At 34.9% G+C, this 16,286-nt stretch overlaps 1 protein-coding gene across 1 annotated transcript; it reads right to left on the minus strand.

The window, feature by feature from the left end:
* Positions 1 to 11,639: 11,639 nt before the first annotated feature.
* LOC106394661 (protein JINGUBANG-like) lies at positions 11,640 to 13,253 on the minus strand. Its single transcript, XM_013835226.3, has one exon. The coding sequence runs from the start codon at positions 13,053 to 13,055 to the stop codon at positions 11,781 to 11,783; it is 1,275 nt and encodes a 424-aa protein (XP_013690680.2). The 5' UTR covers positions 13,056 to 13,253; the 3' UTR covers positions 11,640 to 11,780.
* Between the last annotated feature and the right edge of the window lie 3,033 nt (positions 13,254 to 16,286).

Here is a 16,286-nt window from a genome sequence, read left to right on the forward strand (position 1 = left end):
GCAAAGACACGGACAGTGGCGTGTGGTGGGGGCATGCGAGAGGGAGTGGGTGCCAAAAAATTAATCACAGTATTAGAAATATAGTATGTGACTTGCGGTTTACTTACAACTACGTCGCTTCTATTATGTGAAATTAGTAACGGTTTGCTTCAATCCATCATACCCACCTATGATCATCAAACGAATGTGAAGGCCATATATATTGCTCTTAGGGTTAATAATGCACACATGTGTGATGGGATGTGATGTGTGTATAGAACGTCTTGCCATGGATATCGGCTATTCTTATATCAGGAGCAAAGAAGAATGCATTTAACTAAAAAAGAGTACAGAAAGCATGTAACAATTGTATGGTATCTTTTAAGAGTTTTCTGATGTTTAATTAAGTCAGAACTAAAATCATATGATTCAACGAAAAATGGAAGTTCAATAGGTCAATTAAAAATGAAACACTTTTAAAGTCTTACTACAAAAATTCACAACTCCATTGCATTTTAAAGAAATGACTGGCCAAGCATGCAAAGGCCCTTGGCCATGTGACACTCTTTATATACTTGAGTTCCTAGTTATTTCATTGCAAAAAGTCACAAACTCTTCTCCATTTGTTTGTATAAAAACAAAGAGAATAAAAGCAACTTCGAAATAGGAAAAACAGGAGGAAGAAAATAATGGGATCCCACGAGCCAACACACAGGCCATGTGGTGTGGGGATAAATATGCCAGAAGTTGTGTTCTTTGGAGACATCTCCACAAATATACTCTTTATATTGGTTTTTAATATTTACATATGTATAAATGAGACCATATACGAAATGTCAATTACATGTCCTTTCGTATTTAATTAACAAGCGCATACGGATACGTGTTTTTATTATGATCGGCGCAACCGCGCGAATTTTTGTTTTCAATTATTGCTATATATATTTTTTTTAATTCTAAATTGGTATATATTATAATATATATGTGTATATCAATTTTTATAACATAATAAGTTTACGGTATATTTTTTTCATTAAATAGATTTTTGAAACTTTCACATGTATTTGTATCTTTTTCTATATATATATATATATATTTGGATTATTATTTTATTATTAAAATCGTAACTATATATATAAAGATTAGTAAAATATTGTTTTATTATCATATTCAAAGATATTGTAACATTTCACAAATTTAGAAAGTTAAAAAAAAAATTAAATTGTTCGCTTCATAGATTTATATTATCGAGTAAATAATTAAACATTTAGTTTTTGTTTAATTTTTAAAATAAACTATATAGTTTTAAATTTTTTTTCATTACTTTAATGTAGTAAATATTAATCATAAGAATCTTTATAATTTTAAAAGTTAACATCGACAAATATTTAAATAATTAACATATGGAGGTATAGTATTACAACATTAAATTATATCTATTTAATTTATACTATCCATAAATCCAATGGATCATCTATTGTTTAAATCCAATTACTGATAACCCAATATAAATTTTTCGTATGCCCAAAATTTAAATGATAAGATTAGAGATTAAATGTAACATGATTTTCTAGGAATATGTCCATTAGGTCCATTTTTTTTAAAATCACACATGAATCAAAATTGTGACTTCTGTTTTAATATATAAGATGTTATGGCACCTAGTCAGACATAGTTGAACCGAGCAAGACCAACTTCAAAACTTCAAATATATGATACTTTTCATATTCCAAAAGCAACTTTAGATCTTGAAGTATTAAACAGTAGTTCCATATGCAAAATATGTAATGAAGTTCCATACTTTTAAGTCCTTTCAATTATATATCTTTCAAATTATCATGTTAACTTTTGTAGTTCTCATTTCAGTCTTTATAATTTTTAATTTTTATGAAAAATACAAATATATTAATAACAGTAAAGCCAAATACTATGCAAAACAATATTACAATACATATTTAATACAAATTATAAAGCAAAAATACAAAAAGATAAAATTATATGAAAACAAAATTATTACATCAACTAATGAAAGTACAAGATTTCAACAACTTTTAGTTTGTAAACTACAAACAAAAATAAAAAGACTCAGTTATTATTTCGAAATGCATGTAATATGCTATTAAAATGTATTATCTTACTAATTAATAGTGTGTATAATGTTTTAATTATATATCTTATTGTTAGATAATTTTTTTTTATTTTTGTTAATTTTATCATTAAGAAAGACTATATTGTAAAATATAAACTTTTAATTTTAATTTGAAGTTATTCTTTTGGAGATGAACACCCTCAAACTTCAAATTTCAAACTTTGCCAATTTCAAAAATGAAGTTGCTTTTGGAGATGCTTAAACTAGCTAATGGTAATCAATGTTCAAAAAAAAGTTAAGCGGTAATTAGATGCTTTATAATATTATTCTTTAAGTATTAACTTTCTGGTCTCTGACTTAAAACTACTTAGGGCTAAGTGAATTAGTCCATTTTTTTTTATATTCTTTGTTTATTTTTAGTTTTTCCGATGAAACTGTCCAACACGCTTTTGAAATAATCCTTTTTGACCATTAATCTCAACAAATCTATCATATTTCATCTGAAATGATATTTTCTAGTTATTACTATGAATTGCGCATTTTTGAACCATCAACTAATGGTATGATTGGACTCTTTTATGGATCATATTAATGGGACAAAATGTGGATCGATTCTAATACCTTAAATGAATTACTAATTTAAAATTAATTAGCGGTAAGTGAAATGGTCCAAATCATTTAGATATTATACAGTTTTTTTAATCTTTCCAATGAAAGATTCTCTCTCTAACACTAAGAGTCTATAGTTGAAACACAACAATTGGAGTAGTTTGTGGATGTGAGTGGTTGCGATTTCTAGCGTGATTAAGCGATTTGTACGACTGGTGCAGAGGTTAATAATAGGTGCATTTCAGGAATATTTATGATTGGTTGATTATAAGATGATGCAACGGTTTAATAATAAATGAACAATATTAACACATTATCACATTATCAAAATATAAAAAAAATACTATTATGATAAAATGTAATAATTCTTAATATAATATAATTAATAACAATATTACATTTATTTAGTTAGTTTAAATGAAAGTTATAATTTTAATAAATTTTATTTTGGAGATTTATATTAGAACTTTTAAAAGAATAGTTTGTCTCGTTTATGTACGTATATTTCTTTATATATGTATATATATATTAATGTTTAAAAATTATAATGAATATTCTTGGTTTAAAGTTTTTATAATATAAATGATGATTTTGTTAGTGAATTTAAAATTAAAATATAATATTTCAATTTTTAATTTTAAAATGTCTTTTAGAAAATATTTTTATATTTACTTATCCGCCCGCAACCCGTCCGCAACCGTCCCTTTGTAATACGCAAACAATCGGAAGCCAACTTTTTATTTTAAAATGTTTGAGCGTTTTGAAATGATTATAGCATTTTTATGACCGTTGCAAAACAATAGTAACCTCTAACATTTGGAAAAGCTGCGTTTGCTGTCTATAGCGGAAAAATAAGTCATTGGCCTAAATCCCTAGACGCTGTTAAACTAACTTATTAAAAATCATTTTTTAAATTGTCTTGTTTATGACTACAGTAATTTGTTGGGACGTCTACGAGTTGTTGAAAATTTTTAGTACACTTGGTGGTAATTAACGTGGGGAGAGCGAGAGTGATGAAATAAATGGACGACATTGAACCAGTATTTGTTTCGAAGGAAGAGGCATATGCTGATTATTGTTATTCATTTATGCTGATAAAAACTGAAACCTACCCAATCCAACCCGAAGACTGAGTCAAACCATTAAATGAAACGAAGAGCTCAATAATTGATGGATTTTTTAAATCGATAGAATGAAAAAATCATCGGCGCGTGAGAATAGCAACCAGTGGCTGCGCGTGAATGTCTGAGAGAGTGGAAGCAACTAAAATTAAAATGATGGTGTCAGAGGGTTGAATGCAACACAACGTGCAATTACCTTTTCTTGTCTTAAAAATGGTCCCATATTTTCTCTTTTCTCTTTACTGTTTTATTTTATTGTTGTGTTATTATTTTCAATTTATAGCATTTTCTACAAAAGCAGAGTGGAAAGATCTGTTCGAGTAAAAATAGCAATATTAAGAGCGAATCGAACATGGAAGGCGACGTCATTTTACTGATGGGGAGCAATTGAGTGATGATTGTCTTTATGCACCAATGATTCAACAAGCGTAACTTTATTTAGTATTGTTTCAATAGGTAGTGGTCAATGTGTGAACGCAGATACAACGCGTAAGTTTTGCTATTTTTAGTACTAATTCAATAGTTGTGGTAACAATTTCATTGAACGTTACAAAACATGAACTTCAATCTGTGGTGGACAATGATTTTTGAAAATATAGATGAACCAACAAAATTTTCTTCTTGCTAACGTGGTACTGTACTTACTATATAGATATAGAACAATTAATTAATTTTACTTTGACCTACAAATATGATTTTACTAAGTAAATTTGTTTAGACATTGGAAAAGAGAAAGTTCCAAGTTTTGAATTTTGATGTTGTCTGTGAACGTTTATATATTTCTGTAAACTAGTTTGGTGAGCAAGTTCCAAGGGATAGGAGGGACAAAATTATAATCACTTGCATTGTTGATGCTCATTTCGAAGCCAGTCATTTTATTTGAAGAAAAATATGATAGTAAGTCGTAGTAATTGACTGACTGGTAGACTCAAAAAAAATTGACTGACTAGTAAACTAGTGAGTTCGAGAAGCTTGGTCCCAAAAGAAAGCCCAAAGCAGATAAAACATATATGAGCTGCTGATTAAGGGACTTGATTTCAAATAATGAAAACGTAAGTTCGTTTTATACGTATGGAAACCAGAGCCAGAAAAGATCTAAAAGCTACATAGCAATGGAAAGAGAGAATTTCATTCACTTTCAGATTCCTACGCGAGAAAAAGAAAAGAATACTAATGAGTAATGTGATGTGATAATCTTATGGTTACTTTGGTAATGTTGGTTTATTTTAAGAACTAGTATACCACCCCTGGAGCAAATTTCTTACTTCTTGTCAAAGCTGAGTTTTACTTTTGTCTTTTTTCCCTCTCCGGTTATGTTTTTGTTGGATGCAGAAGTGTACACTTACAGAAAACCTTGATATCTTCCATTTTTCCACAAAAATTAGTACTGCATTCAATCACTAACACGTAAACTATAGAAAAATACAAACATAAAAAAAATCTAACTGCTTTGTTTCATGCAGAACTTCCAACTTCAGTATTCGTTTTATCTATCTCCCGAAAATATGATTAAAACAGTGTATAGTTTTTGACCCCCAAAAAACAATGTATAGTTTTGATAAAAAGAGAACATTAAAATATTATTAAAGAAATTAATGCAAGCAAAAACTGGCTCGACCTTGATGTCTTCCATTTTTCCTTTCATTTCTCAGAGTTTTATATTTGGAAAAAAAGGAGACACAATCCTAGGTTCTTCGAAGAGAAACTTTGCATGTGATGTGAGCGAAAAAGTCTTGATATACAGAGATCGTAGTGGAAGTAGAGAAAAGAGTGAGATCCAGAGAGATTGAGCAAGAAAAAATTTAAGAGGATATGATATGAATTACCAAATACAAATTTTCCTTGGAGGAAACGTTGCATGCCAACATCGGTATTGTGGAATGAGTATATAGAAGATGTGATTTTTTCTTGCTTATGAATCAATAGGTAGACAGAAAACACTGCACAAATATAAATGGAGGAATGAAACTTCTTTTCTAGAGATTGCTGGTGACTGGGGATAGTGGAGGCGTGGGAGTAAAACAGTTGGGACTGAGATGGGCTAAGCAAACATTTGGATTTTAGTAATTATTTTAAGTATATAACAAATTAACACGTAATTTGGTTGTTAAGATATAAGAACGTGTTTACCTTTGACGTTTTCTGTTTTTATCTTTGTTCTCTTTTTTTGTAATTTTTTTAAATACTAAATAGAAATTATGTGTCAAAATATGATTGGCTAGGTGACTTGTGATTTAGTATATATAGGATAGTGGAGGAGTGAGAGTAAAACAGTTGGGAGTGAGATGAGCTAATCAAACATTTGGATTTTAGTAAATATTTTAAGTATATAAAAAATTAATACGTAATTTGGTTGTTAAGATATAAGAACGTGTTTACCTTTGCCGTTTTCTGTTTTTATCTTTGTTCTCTTTTTTTTTGTAATTTTTTTAAATACTAAATAGAAATTATGTGTTAAAATATGATTGGATAGGTGACTTGTGATTTAGTATATAGAAGATGCTTTGCTATAAGCAATAACTTTTGGTAAATAAAGCTTACCTTGTTCTAGGTCGGGAACAAGAATTTTGTATTTAAAACAAAATAAACCAAATTTGGTATTTACATATTCAAAAGAGTTGCAAGACTTTTTAGTCATGTGCCCTAAAACATCGCCTTTGTGAGTATTACAGATGTCTACGTGTGCTGTTTGGGTCAGTCTCAATCTAACGGGTTAAATAGGTCCCGGACCTAAGCAAATATGGCACACACATTTGAGTTTACACCGCGTAAATGCTCCACTTTTTGGTAAGGTTGTGTAAAACGGAGAGTGGGTTGTGTAAAACGGAGAGTGGGTCCTCTCTCTCTCTCTCTGAAGAAAAGTAGATCCATCTTCGCGTCCGGTGATCGGCCGGCGCGTGAGCGTGCGTGCCGTCACCGGAGCCTCTAAAGCCACCGTTAAAAGTCCTCGATCTTCGCTTTGTCGACGTCCCCTCCCTCCTCCGCCTTGCCTGAGCTCTGGAAGAAGATCATCCATGGCGGATCTGGTTCTGGTGTAAAGGCGCGATCGTGGCGAGGAAGGCGCGGTGAAGCGCTTTCTGCGGCTTTTTGGTTTTGTCTCCGGGAGGCGGAGGCTCCGTCAGCTCCGTCGACGCCGGTTCAAGTCCCCGCGAGGTGGAGGCTACGCTTAGCTCCGCCGTCGTCGGTCAAGATTACGGGGGGTGAAGGTACTCCATGCCTTGCCTCGCCGTCGGTTAGTTCCCTTGTTTAATTTTTTAGGGTTTTGTCGGTTTCTTTCTTTTTAGTGTTGTCGAGGTTGGTGGGTTTGGTTTGGTGGTGACGACGTCGGAGGACGATCGAAGCTGGACCAAAGTTAACGGTGACGGTTCCCGCAAAGTCTTCCTCTCGGTGATTGTGACGAATGGTGACGGATGAGATCTCGATTCGTCGAGTGATGCTCTCCGAAATTGGGCTCACTTCTGTCGAAGACGTTTGGCGGTGGTGATGGTGTGGAGTCAGTGTGCTCCGGGGGATCCGGGTGAACACCGACGGTTGGCTCCCGGTGTTGATGCGAAGCGAGGGCGACGTCGATGCCGCAGCGTGTGTCCGCGCGGCGGCGAAGCCTCGTGGGTTAGGGCTTCTAGTTTGTGGGGTTTAGACCTGAAAGGTTGTGTCTCTTTGGCCCAGGGTTTATGGGCTTTTGTATGTTTGAGCTTCGGATCTGGGCTTGGTCCATCTATCAATAAAATCATTTTGGAAAAAAAAAAAAATGCTCCACTTTTTCACATTTTTCATTTCAATCCAAACAAAACTCAGAAGAGGCAGGATATCCTTTTTCAAACAACATTTTTGAAAACAAATGACGACGTAGTATACATGTCTAAATTTGTACTAGTATTGTTGTTGTGTTGTAACTAACATTCTTCTCTTTTTTTTTTTTTGAAACACTTTGTAATTAACATTCAAAATCAGTAATGTGCATATTCAAGTTGCATACGATAGAATCAATGTTTTCTTCCTCAATCATTTGCCCTGGGCATGACATAAAATCGTACTCTACAATTTTATTGAAATACTAGATTCTAACGGGTATATTTTTTGTTTTATTTTATTTTTTGTTTTATTTTTTTTTGAGAAATTTATTTTTTATATTTGTGTTTTTAATTATATTTGTGTAATCTATTCTATTAAAACAACAGTGTGACCCATTGATAAAAGTAGAGTCCAACAATTATTTCAACAATACATATTTTTTTTATATGATAACTGAAATGCCCTTTTAATTTTCGAAAGTAACCACCACATAATCTTTTTTTTCGAAAGTAACCAGCACTCCTTAATAGTTTGACCGGTTTATGTACCGTAAAGTAACCAACAATAAATATTAGTCGACCAAATATTAGGAGTGGTGGTTACTTTCGAAAAAAAAAAATATGTGGTGGTTACTTTCGAAAATTAAAAGGGTATTTCAGTTATCATATAAAAAATATGTATTGTTGAAATAATTGTTGGATTCTATTTTTATCAATGGGTGACACTGTTGTTTTAATAGAATAGATTAGGTCAACCAAGATATCTAGGAGCCCTAAAAACTGTCTTCAACTTTTGGCCCATTTAAAATTCGGGCCCTTACCAACTTATAGACGAACGTTAAAATTCGGGCCCTTACCAAAATTAGGACTATTCTTAAAAAGACACCTGTGTAGCTTATCGAAACCGAATGGTGAGATAATTATCTAACTTCTTTTTCTTTTGCTAAAGTTCTGGTAAAGACGATGAGATTCCAGTGTAGGAGAAGAAATTCTGTGAGGTGACTGGATCAGTGCCATGAAAAATGTCGTTGACGCTACTGACTTCAAGAGCTGGTACACACGTAAAGTAACTACTTGGGATGATTCTGCATGCCTACGAGGCTACGAGGAGACTTTCTACAATGAGAAAAAGCGGTTTTGGCCACAATCTAACGGGGGCATCGATACAAGAGTTGGAGTGGGTGTAACTTTGTACCCATCCAGGAGACTCGTATGAGAAGGAAGTGATAAAGTCCATGATGTTAGTGCATGGAATGACCGGAACCTAAGAGCATGATTAATGGAGATGTTTAGAGGGGGTGCTTAGCAAAAAATTAATATAATAGTGGGTGAGACCCACACAAAAACTAAGCACCTGTGCTTATTCTGCTTAATTAAGCACTGGTGCTAGCACTGTTTCGCGGGCCCTACTGATACATGGCGGTCCGCGATTGGTTCGTTTTTATTTTTTTTTTTTTAAATCAGAAAAAACACCCAAAAAAATAAAAAATTAAGCACCCCAAATAGGTTAATGGTGCTCTAATAGAGAATAGTACTCATCATCTGAAATATCGGACGAGGCCTTGGGAAGCCAAGCCTAGTCGTGGAAACGAGAAAGCAAATGATACAACATCTGGAGATTGCTTGACCACTGAGGAACCGAAGGAGATCTATTGAAAAACCAAAGATAGGGATAATGCCAGGAAGGTCAATTTCTCATTTAAGTAGTTCAAATGATCCATAGTTTTTGGCGATGTCTTTTTGCGCTTGACTTAATTTAAGCTGGGTCATTTATATTTTCATGTACTTCAAAAAGGTAGGGTTTATGTTTTTTTTCTCTTTCCAAAATCAACATCTCTAGTACCCTTTTATGATAAATTAATTAGGGGTTTTGGCTTTGGGACGAGAATATGATAATGTTTCTTCCTGAAGAGGTTATAATCACACTTTACCTACTCTCTTCCGAATTCAAAAAGAAAAGCATATACACATGAATACACTTATGTTTTGGCTACATGCATCCCTTCAAAGCTTTCTCATCGCATTTTTATATTTAAAACTGGGGAATTATGCTTTTTTGCTGAATATACTTTGGAATAAACAAAGCTTGCTATATGCTTCACTTTCAAAACAACAGGTTGGTCCATTATCATGGATGCATCTGATTAATATAAAAAATAAAAACATTAATTGGACATGGTGAAAGCATGATGGTGATGGAAAAAGTTGCATAACTCTTGTTTTGATAATTGGACGGTGATCAAAGCCTAAAAAGTAGGCTCAACACAATATATTGTCCAACGTAGAAGCCATCACACCCCCCCCCCCCCCCCCCCCCCCCCCCCCCCATTGCTACAGTTTCAATACAAAGCAAAGACAACCCCAAAGCATGAGACTTTACTTTACTGTATTATCACTAGGACTAAAAATAGTTGGTAGAAGACACACATGTTAGTTAGCAAAGTAAAAATCTCGTTCATGTTCACAATCAATTCAACAGATAATTAGGATACATGAACTTACATTAAGCAAATGATCATGTTGATTGAAGAAGAAGAAAAACTACAACTGTCGAGGACACCTCTCTCTCTCCTCTATCGCTCATCTCTCTCGACCTCTCCTTTTTCAAACGCGTGCGTCTCACCCTCCGGCGTATGGCCGGCGCGTCTACGCGAGTGCCAGGGCCGGAGGGGTCTTTACATACTCTTCCTCTTTTTCCTCTTTGCTCTTGACCGTCTCCATCTTCCTTTGCCCGATAAGCTAGCGTTTCTAGAATGGAGCTCGCGGAGGCCGGTGGGAACTTCAGTCGCGAGGAGCTGCTACTTGGTGGAGGTGGCTCTTTTCCGGACTTGTGGCGAGGGTTCAGTGAAGTGGAGCGGTTTAGAGTCGGTTTTGGGTTTATGGAGCGATTCGTATTTCCCCCTTTCGGATCTCTCCGGTCTTCGACGTGGCGGAGCGGCAGCGAAAGGTCTTGTCACGGCTCAGTTCGTCGGTGGTAATCTGCGGCGGATCTGTGTTTTGTGCTTGTTCGGTGATGGTGGTGGTTATTTAGGGTTTCTTCGGGTCGGAGGGATTCCAGTACCCATTCGCCGTTATCAGGAGTGCTTCAATTTTTGTTGGAGCTGAAGGCGAGGTTGAAGGCGGATGTAATCGTGGTGAAAGTGTCCTGCTTGATTCCTTGTGTGTGTGTCTCTGGTTAAGCTTCGATGGGTCGTCTATGGCCACGAGAAGGTCTCTAGATGCACCGCCGCTCTTTCAGAGCTCCTGCTCACGGCGTCCTGTTAAGTTTCACTCCGACAGTTTGGTGACGGCTTCTCTTGAGGAGTTAAGTCTCTTGCTCTTCATCGTTGTAACAATCTGTTGGCTCAGGGGTTGTTTTGTTAGCGGTCAAGGAACTGGTCCTTTGGTTCTCAAAGGCCATGGATGCGTAGGCGGTGCTCGGGAGTCATTCACCGTCTCCGAGTCAGCATCTCGTCAAAGCTCACATCCCGGCGCCGTAGTGTTCTATGGTGGTGTAGTTGATTTTCTTGCAGGTTTTTGGGACTACTTTCTAGGACGTGGCGGTGGAGACCACCCGTCTTTGTATAGGTTGAAGGCAGAAGCGAGTGCTTACTCGATTTGGGAAGAGGTTCAGGCGTCGTGTGGCGCTTCATTCATTCCGGCTTTGGTGGCATTCGCAAGGCATTGGTATGTACTTGAACTCTCCCCTTCGGTCGTCTTGGGCTTAATTGACAGAGAAAGTTATGAGCTTTGTGGAGATCATCGGGAAATAGCTACTCCGGAAACGTCAAGGGAACTCCTGGCATCCGAGAAAACGAGGAGAACCTCACTTTCCCGAGAGTCACGTTAATGGTTGAGAACAACTACCGATATCGAAGGATTTCGAAAAACAACCTAACGGAATGTGCCGGGTTTAGTGGGTGAGCGAAACTAGGTTTGTAATAGTTAGATTTCGACATTTTGTTCAAAACAAGCTTGTAACCGTATCTGATTCCCGATTAAAATCGGGCAGATTTTATATATAAGTACTTTAAAAAAAAAAAAAATGTTGATTGAAGAAACACAAGTTAATCAAAACGAATCAAATATCATTTATATATCTTGGAGAGGAAAAAACTCTTGACTTTACAAATCGAATAACAAATTACAAATATCAACCAAAACGTATATGAAAACCCACAAAAATATAATACCAAATAAAATATCTTCCACTCATTCCTGCTGCATCAACAATGTTTTAAAACTTGTATTCTTCTTCTCTTCTTCTAAGTTGTCTTGTTTTGGCACCCACCAAACCCTAATGCTCTTGTCAAGACCTCCACTGTAAAGCATGAATCCAGCACCCACATTGTTGGGAGAAGCTTGCAAGCATTTCACCGGACCTTCATGCCCTTGTATGACTCCAAATTTACAGAGCTTACCACTCCCTTCTCTCTTCCACATTCCAATGCTCTTATCAGCCGATCCACTGCACACCATTTCCCCAACCAGACACATACACAGAACCGCCATCTTATGTCCTCTCATCTCAAACCCTAACTTCCACTCCTCAAAGTCTCCTCCTTTCTCTCTCTTCTCCCATCCCATCACAAACCCATCTGACCCTCCTCCGTATACCCACTTCCCGTCGCCGGAAACCACCACCGAGTTCACCGAAACCTCCGCACGACCCTCCAGTGTCGCCTTCAGAACATGTGAACAAGAAGAAGAAGAAGAATGAGAAGACAAAGACGAGCCCGTCTGCTTTTTCTTCTCCTTCCCCCAAATCTTGATCTTCCCGTCCGCAGACGCGGAGTACACTCTACCATCTCCGGCGAAAAGACCGTTAATGGCATCATCATGTGCCTTGATCGACTCAAGACACTTGAGATCCGACAATCTCCAAACTTTGAGAGTCTTGTCCCACGACCCTGAGTAGATTATTCCTGCGTGGACCGCAAGGCACGAGATGCTGTCCGCGTGTTCTATCCAGAGACGCTTATGGTTCCTCCTTGTCTGAACGTAGTTACTCTGTTTCATAAACTTCCCCAAGTAATCTTTAGTCGTCGGGAGCGTGTCGACAAGGCGGAAAGCGTTCTCGGAGCTTCTCCGAGATACTTTCCAGACTCTGATTCTGCTGTCTTGATGAGCGGTGAACACTTTGCTTCCCACGCTGACCAAAGCCTTCACGGACCCGTCTCCTTGTCCGAACTTCGCGAAGATCTTGAGATCTGGCTGTTGCCAGACGATGATGTCTTTCCCCTGAGACGCACTTAGCAAGAACTCGCCGCAGAGGGCAAGCGAAGAAACAGATCCGACGTGAGCGGAGAGGACGGCGAGTGGTTTGTACGCGGCGGTGATAAGGGGAGGGAGGGTGGTGAGGACGAAGCTTTTTGAGGAGGAGGATGGGCTGAGGGAACCGTCGGAGTCGGTTCCGTTGGTTGTGGTTGTTGAAGAGGAAGAAGGTGAAGACGCCATCAAGTCTCCTTCTTGGATTGATCTCACCATTGCATCAAGAGGTTCAAGATTTGTTCTTCTTTTTTCTTTTTGGTACAGAGAAACCAAAAGTGGAGCGTTTGAGGAAACGTTGAAAGAGTATTTAAAAGGGGATAAAAGAAGAGGAAGGTGCAACGGCTACATGACAGATGGCGTGACCTCCTTTTTCGCCCTTTTTGTTTCATTTATATTCTTATAATAAAATAGAGAATGGTATGTAACATTCCTTTTCAATTCGTATTATTGGCTCGTGGAATCTATATATATATATATAATAACAGACTGGTCGTTGGTCTCTTGCGTTGACCAGTGAAATAGTAGTTGATAATTGTGCATATTGTAACGTTAAGGGATTATGTTAAATAAGATAAAATATTTGTAACATCTAAAAATTATTAACGACTAAAATGCGAGTAAATTGATAGTAATCAGAAGACCTCGACATTACTTAGTTGCTAGCTTCGTAACATAACATAACTACGAGGTAATTCTCAACTTATATCGACTCTTTTAGAATGAGCTTATTTTTTTTTAATAGTTTGATAGATCAGATCAGTTTGGAGCTTAATCGATTTGATGATTAAGTGTATTTTCCCCCTTTTTGTCTATGTAACATGTATGATGTTATTATTCGTGGGAAAAGACAAAATTTTCAGGAAGCTCTGCCATTTAACACGGAGATCCATATGGGCTCGAAAAGTTACCATAAACTAGCGTGTGATGAAATGGAACATTTAGTTAATAACAATTAAAAATAGCTTGGAAAGTAAATATAATGTACAGATTTGGGGGGAACAAATGAGATATCTTCAACTAGCTAAAGCGGAGTGGGAGTGTAAGTTCACGTGCTCCGATTATGAAATCATATCTTATCTACCAAAACAAACATTCCCTTGTTCTTTCTTGATTTGTTGAGTTGTCCGTATTTGGTAAGTACTATTACAAGATAATAGATCTAAATCAAGTCATGGATCTAGATACCAAAATGGCAATGCCCACTTGTTGGTTATTTACTTATTTGGTCAGTTGAACTGATCACTGTTCTTATTTGTATTAGTTAAGCAAGTCTTTAGGGAGTTGTTATATTTGAATAAGCAAAATTCGTACTGTTTCTCGTTGGTTCAGTTGTTGATGTACTATATAAAACCCTTTCTGCTTCATTAATAAAGTTATGTCTTTCAACCAAGTTTTTACGTTTGGTATCAGAGCCTGTGAAAGAGAACAAAGAAGTTTAGTGGAGCGTAATCTTTTTTTTTTGCGAAGAATGTGAATACAAACGAACATTTGATATTTACTATTGATGTTTAATATACTGGTAAAAGACACTTATGAAGCTGGATGGTTTCTAAGTATCCAAAAAAGTTAAAAACTTGTTAGGAAACTGATAGAGGCCTAATATATTGATATTACTATTGAGGTTTAATATATGATTTCTAACGTTAAAAGTTTTCCACTAAGTTTGTTTTGGTTGAAAACCTCTAAACTAGGTATTTAACGAAAAAACCCTCAAACTAACTTTATTTAATGAATTAAACTCCAACATGTCATAATTACCATTACTACCGGTAAATCTTTAGTTTAGGGGTTTCTACATTAAGCAAACATACTTGAGGGGTTTTACCATTAAAAATCCAAAAATTCAAAAAAAATCAAAATGTTATAAAATTATCTAAAAAATAGTAACTTAAATTTTCAAAATTAACACTTTTATTATTTTTTGTAAATATATGAGTTTGATGCGTTTTTAACATCAACATTATATATATATAGACTTAAAATGTAAAAACCCAGAAAATATAATAAAAATTATCTAAATATTTATTATTACATTTTTATTAGATAAGATATATTTTTTGTTATATTTTCTTGTTTTTTTACATTTTTAACCTTTTAGTAATTTTATTACAGGTAACTCTTTAGATATTTACATACGTAATGTTGATGTTAAAAACACTTCAAACTCATATATTTACAAAAGGTTTTAAAAATGCTAATTTTGAAAATTTAAGTTACTAATTTTTAGATAATATTATAAAATTTTGATTTTTTTTTTATTTTTTTGTGGTAAAACCCCTCAACTATGTTTACTTAATATATAAACTCCTAAACTAAAGATTTACCGGTAGCAATGGTAATTATGACCTGTTAGGGTTTAATTCATTAAAGAAAGTTACTTTGGGGGTTTTTTCGCTAAATACTTAGTTTGAAATTTTTATCCAAAACAAACTTAGTTGAGAGGTTTTAACGTTAAAAACCCTTTAATATACTGGTAAAAGACACTTAGGAAACACATAGGGTATAAATGGTGACATAGAGAATTAAGGGGAATAGTCAATTCCTATTCATTCCTTAAAAGTTACACCATTTATGAGGATTTTTCGCTGCGTTTGATTCCTTGTCATTCCTTGAATTTTAAGGAAATATAGAAAAAAACATTCCTTATCAAAATTGATATGGAACAAAAAGAATAAATATTCATTTTCATTCCTTTTATTTTATTCATATTCATTCATTTCCTACTTATTCTTATTTTAATAGTTACCAGAGCCTTAATCTATTGATAATACTATTTAGAATATAGTTATTCTTGGGTTCACCCTCTAGGGTGAACCTCACCGGCCAATAGGATTTCATTATTTCAAATTCGATATCTTTTAGAAAAGGAAACAAAATATTATCAAGTTATATTATGTTTTTTAAAAAAAATAAAGTAAAAAAAAAATAGCAGCTACAGAAAAAAAATTAAAAATTTTTTTAACGTCATCAGCAAAACACTAAACATTAAATCATAATCCCTAAACCCTAAACCCTTGGGTAAACCTAAACTCTTGGGTAAACCCTAAATCCTTGGGTAAACTCTAAACCCTTGGGTAAACCCTAAACCCTTGGATAAATCCTAAACTCTAAATAAAAGCACTAAACCCTAAATCATAAACCCTAACCCTTGAATGTTTTAGTGTTTAGTGATTTTGATTTAGAGTTTAAGATTTATCCTAGAGTTTAAGATTTATCCTAGAGTTTAGAGTTTACCCAAGGGTTTAGGGTTTAGGATTTAGGGTTTAGGGATTAGGATTTAGGGTTTAATGTTTTGCTGACGACGTTAAAAATATTTTTTTTTGTAATTACTATTATTTTTTATTTATTTATTTTTGTTTTTTAATTTTAAAAAGATAATATAATTTGACAATATTTTGTTTCTTTTTTTAAAAGATATAGAATATGAAATAACACAATCCTAATTAT

Source organism: Brassica napus, chromosome C4 (assembly GCF_020379485.1).
Source record: "Brassica napus cultivar Da-Ae chromosome C4, Da-Ae, whole genome shotgun sequence".
NCBI classification, from domain to species: Eukaryota; Viridiplantae; Streptophyta; class Magnoliopsida; order Brassicales; family Brassicaceae; genus Brassica; species Brassica napus.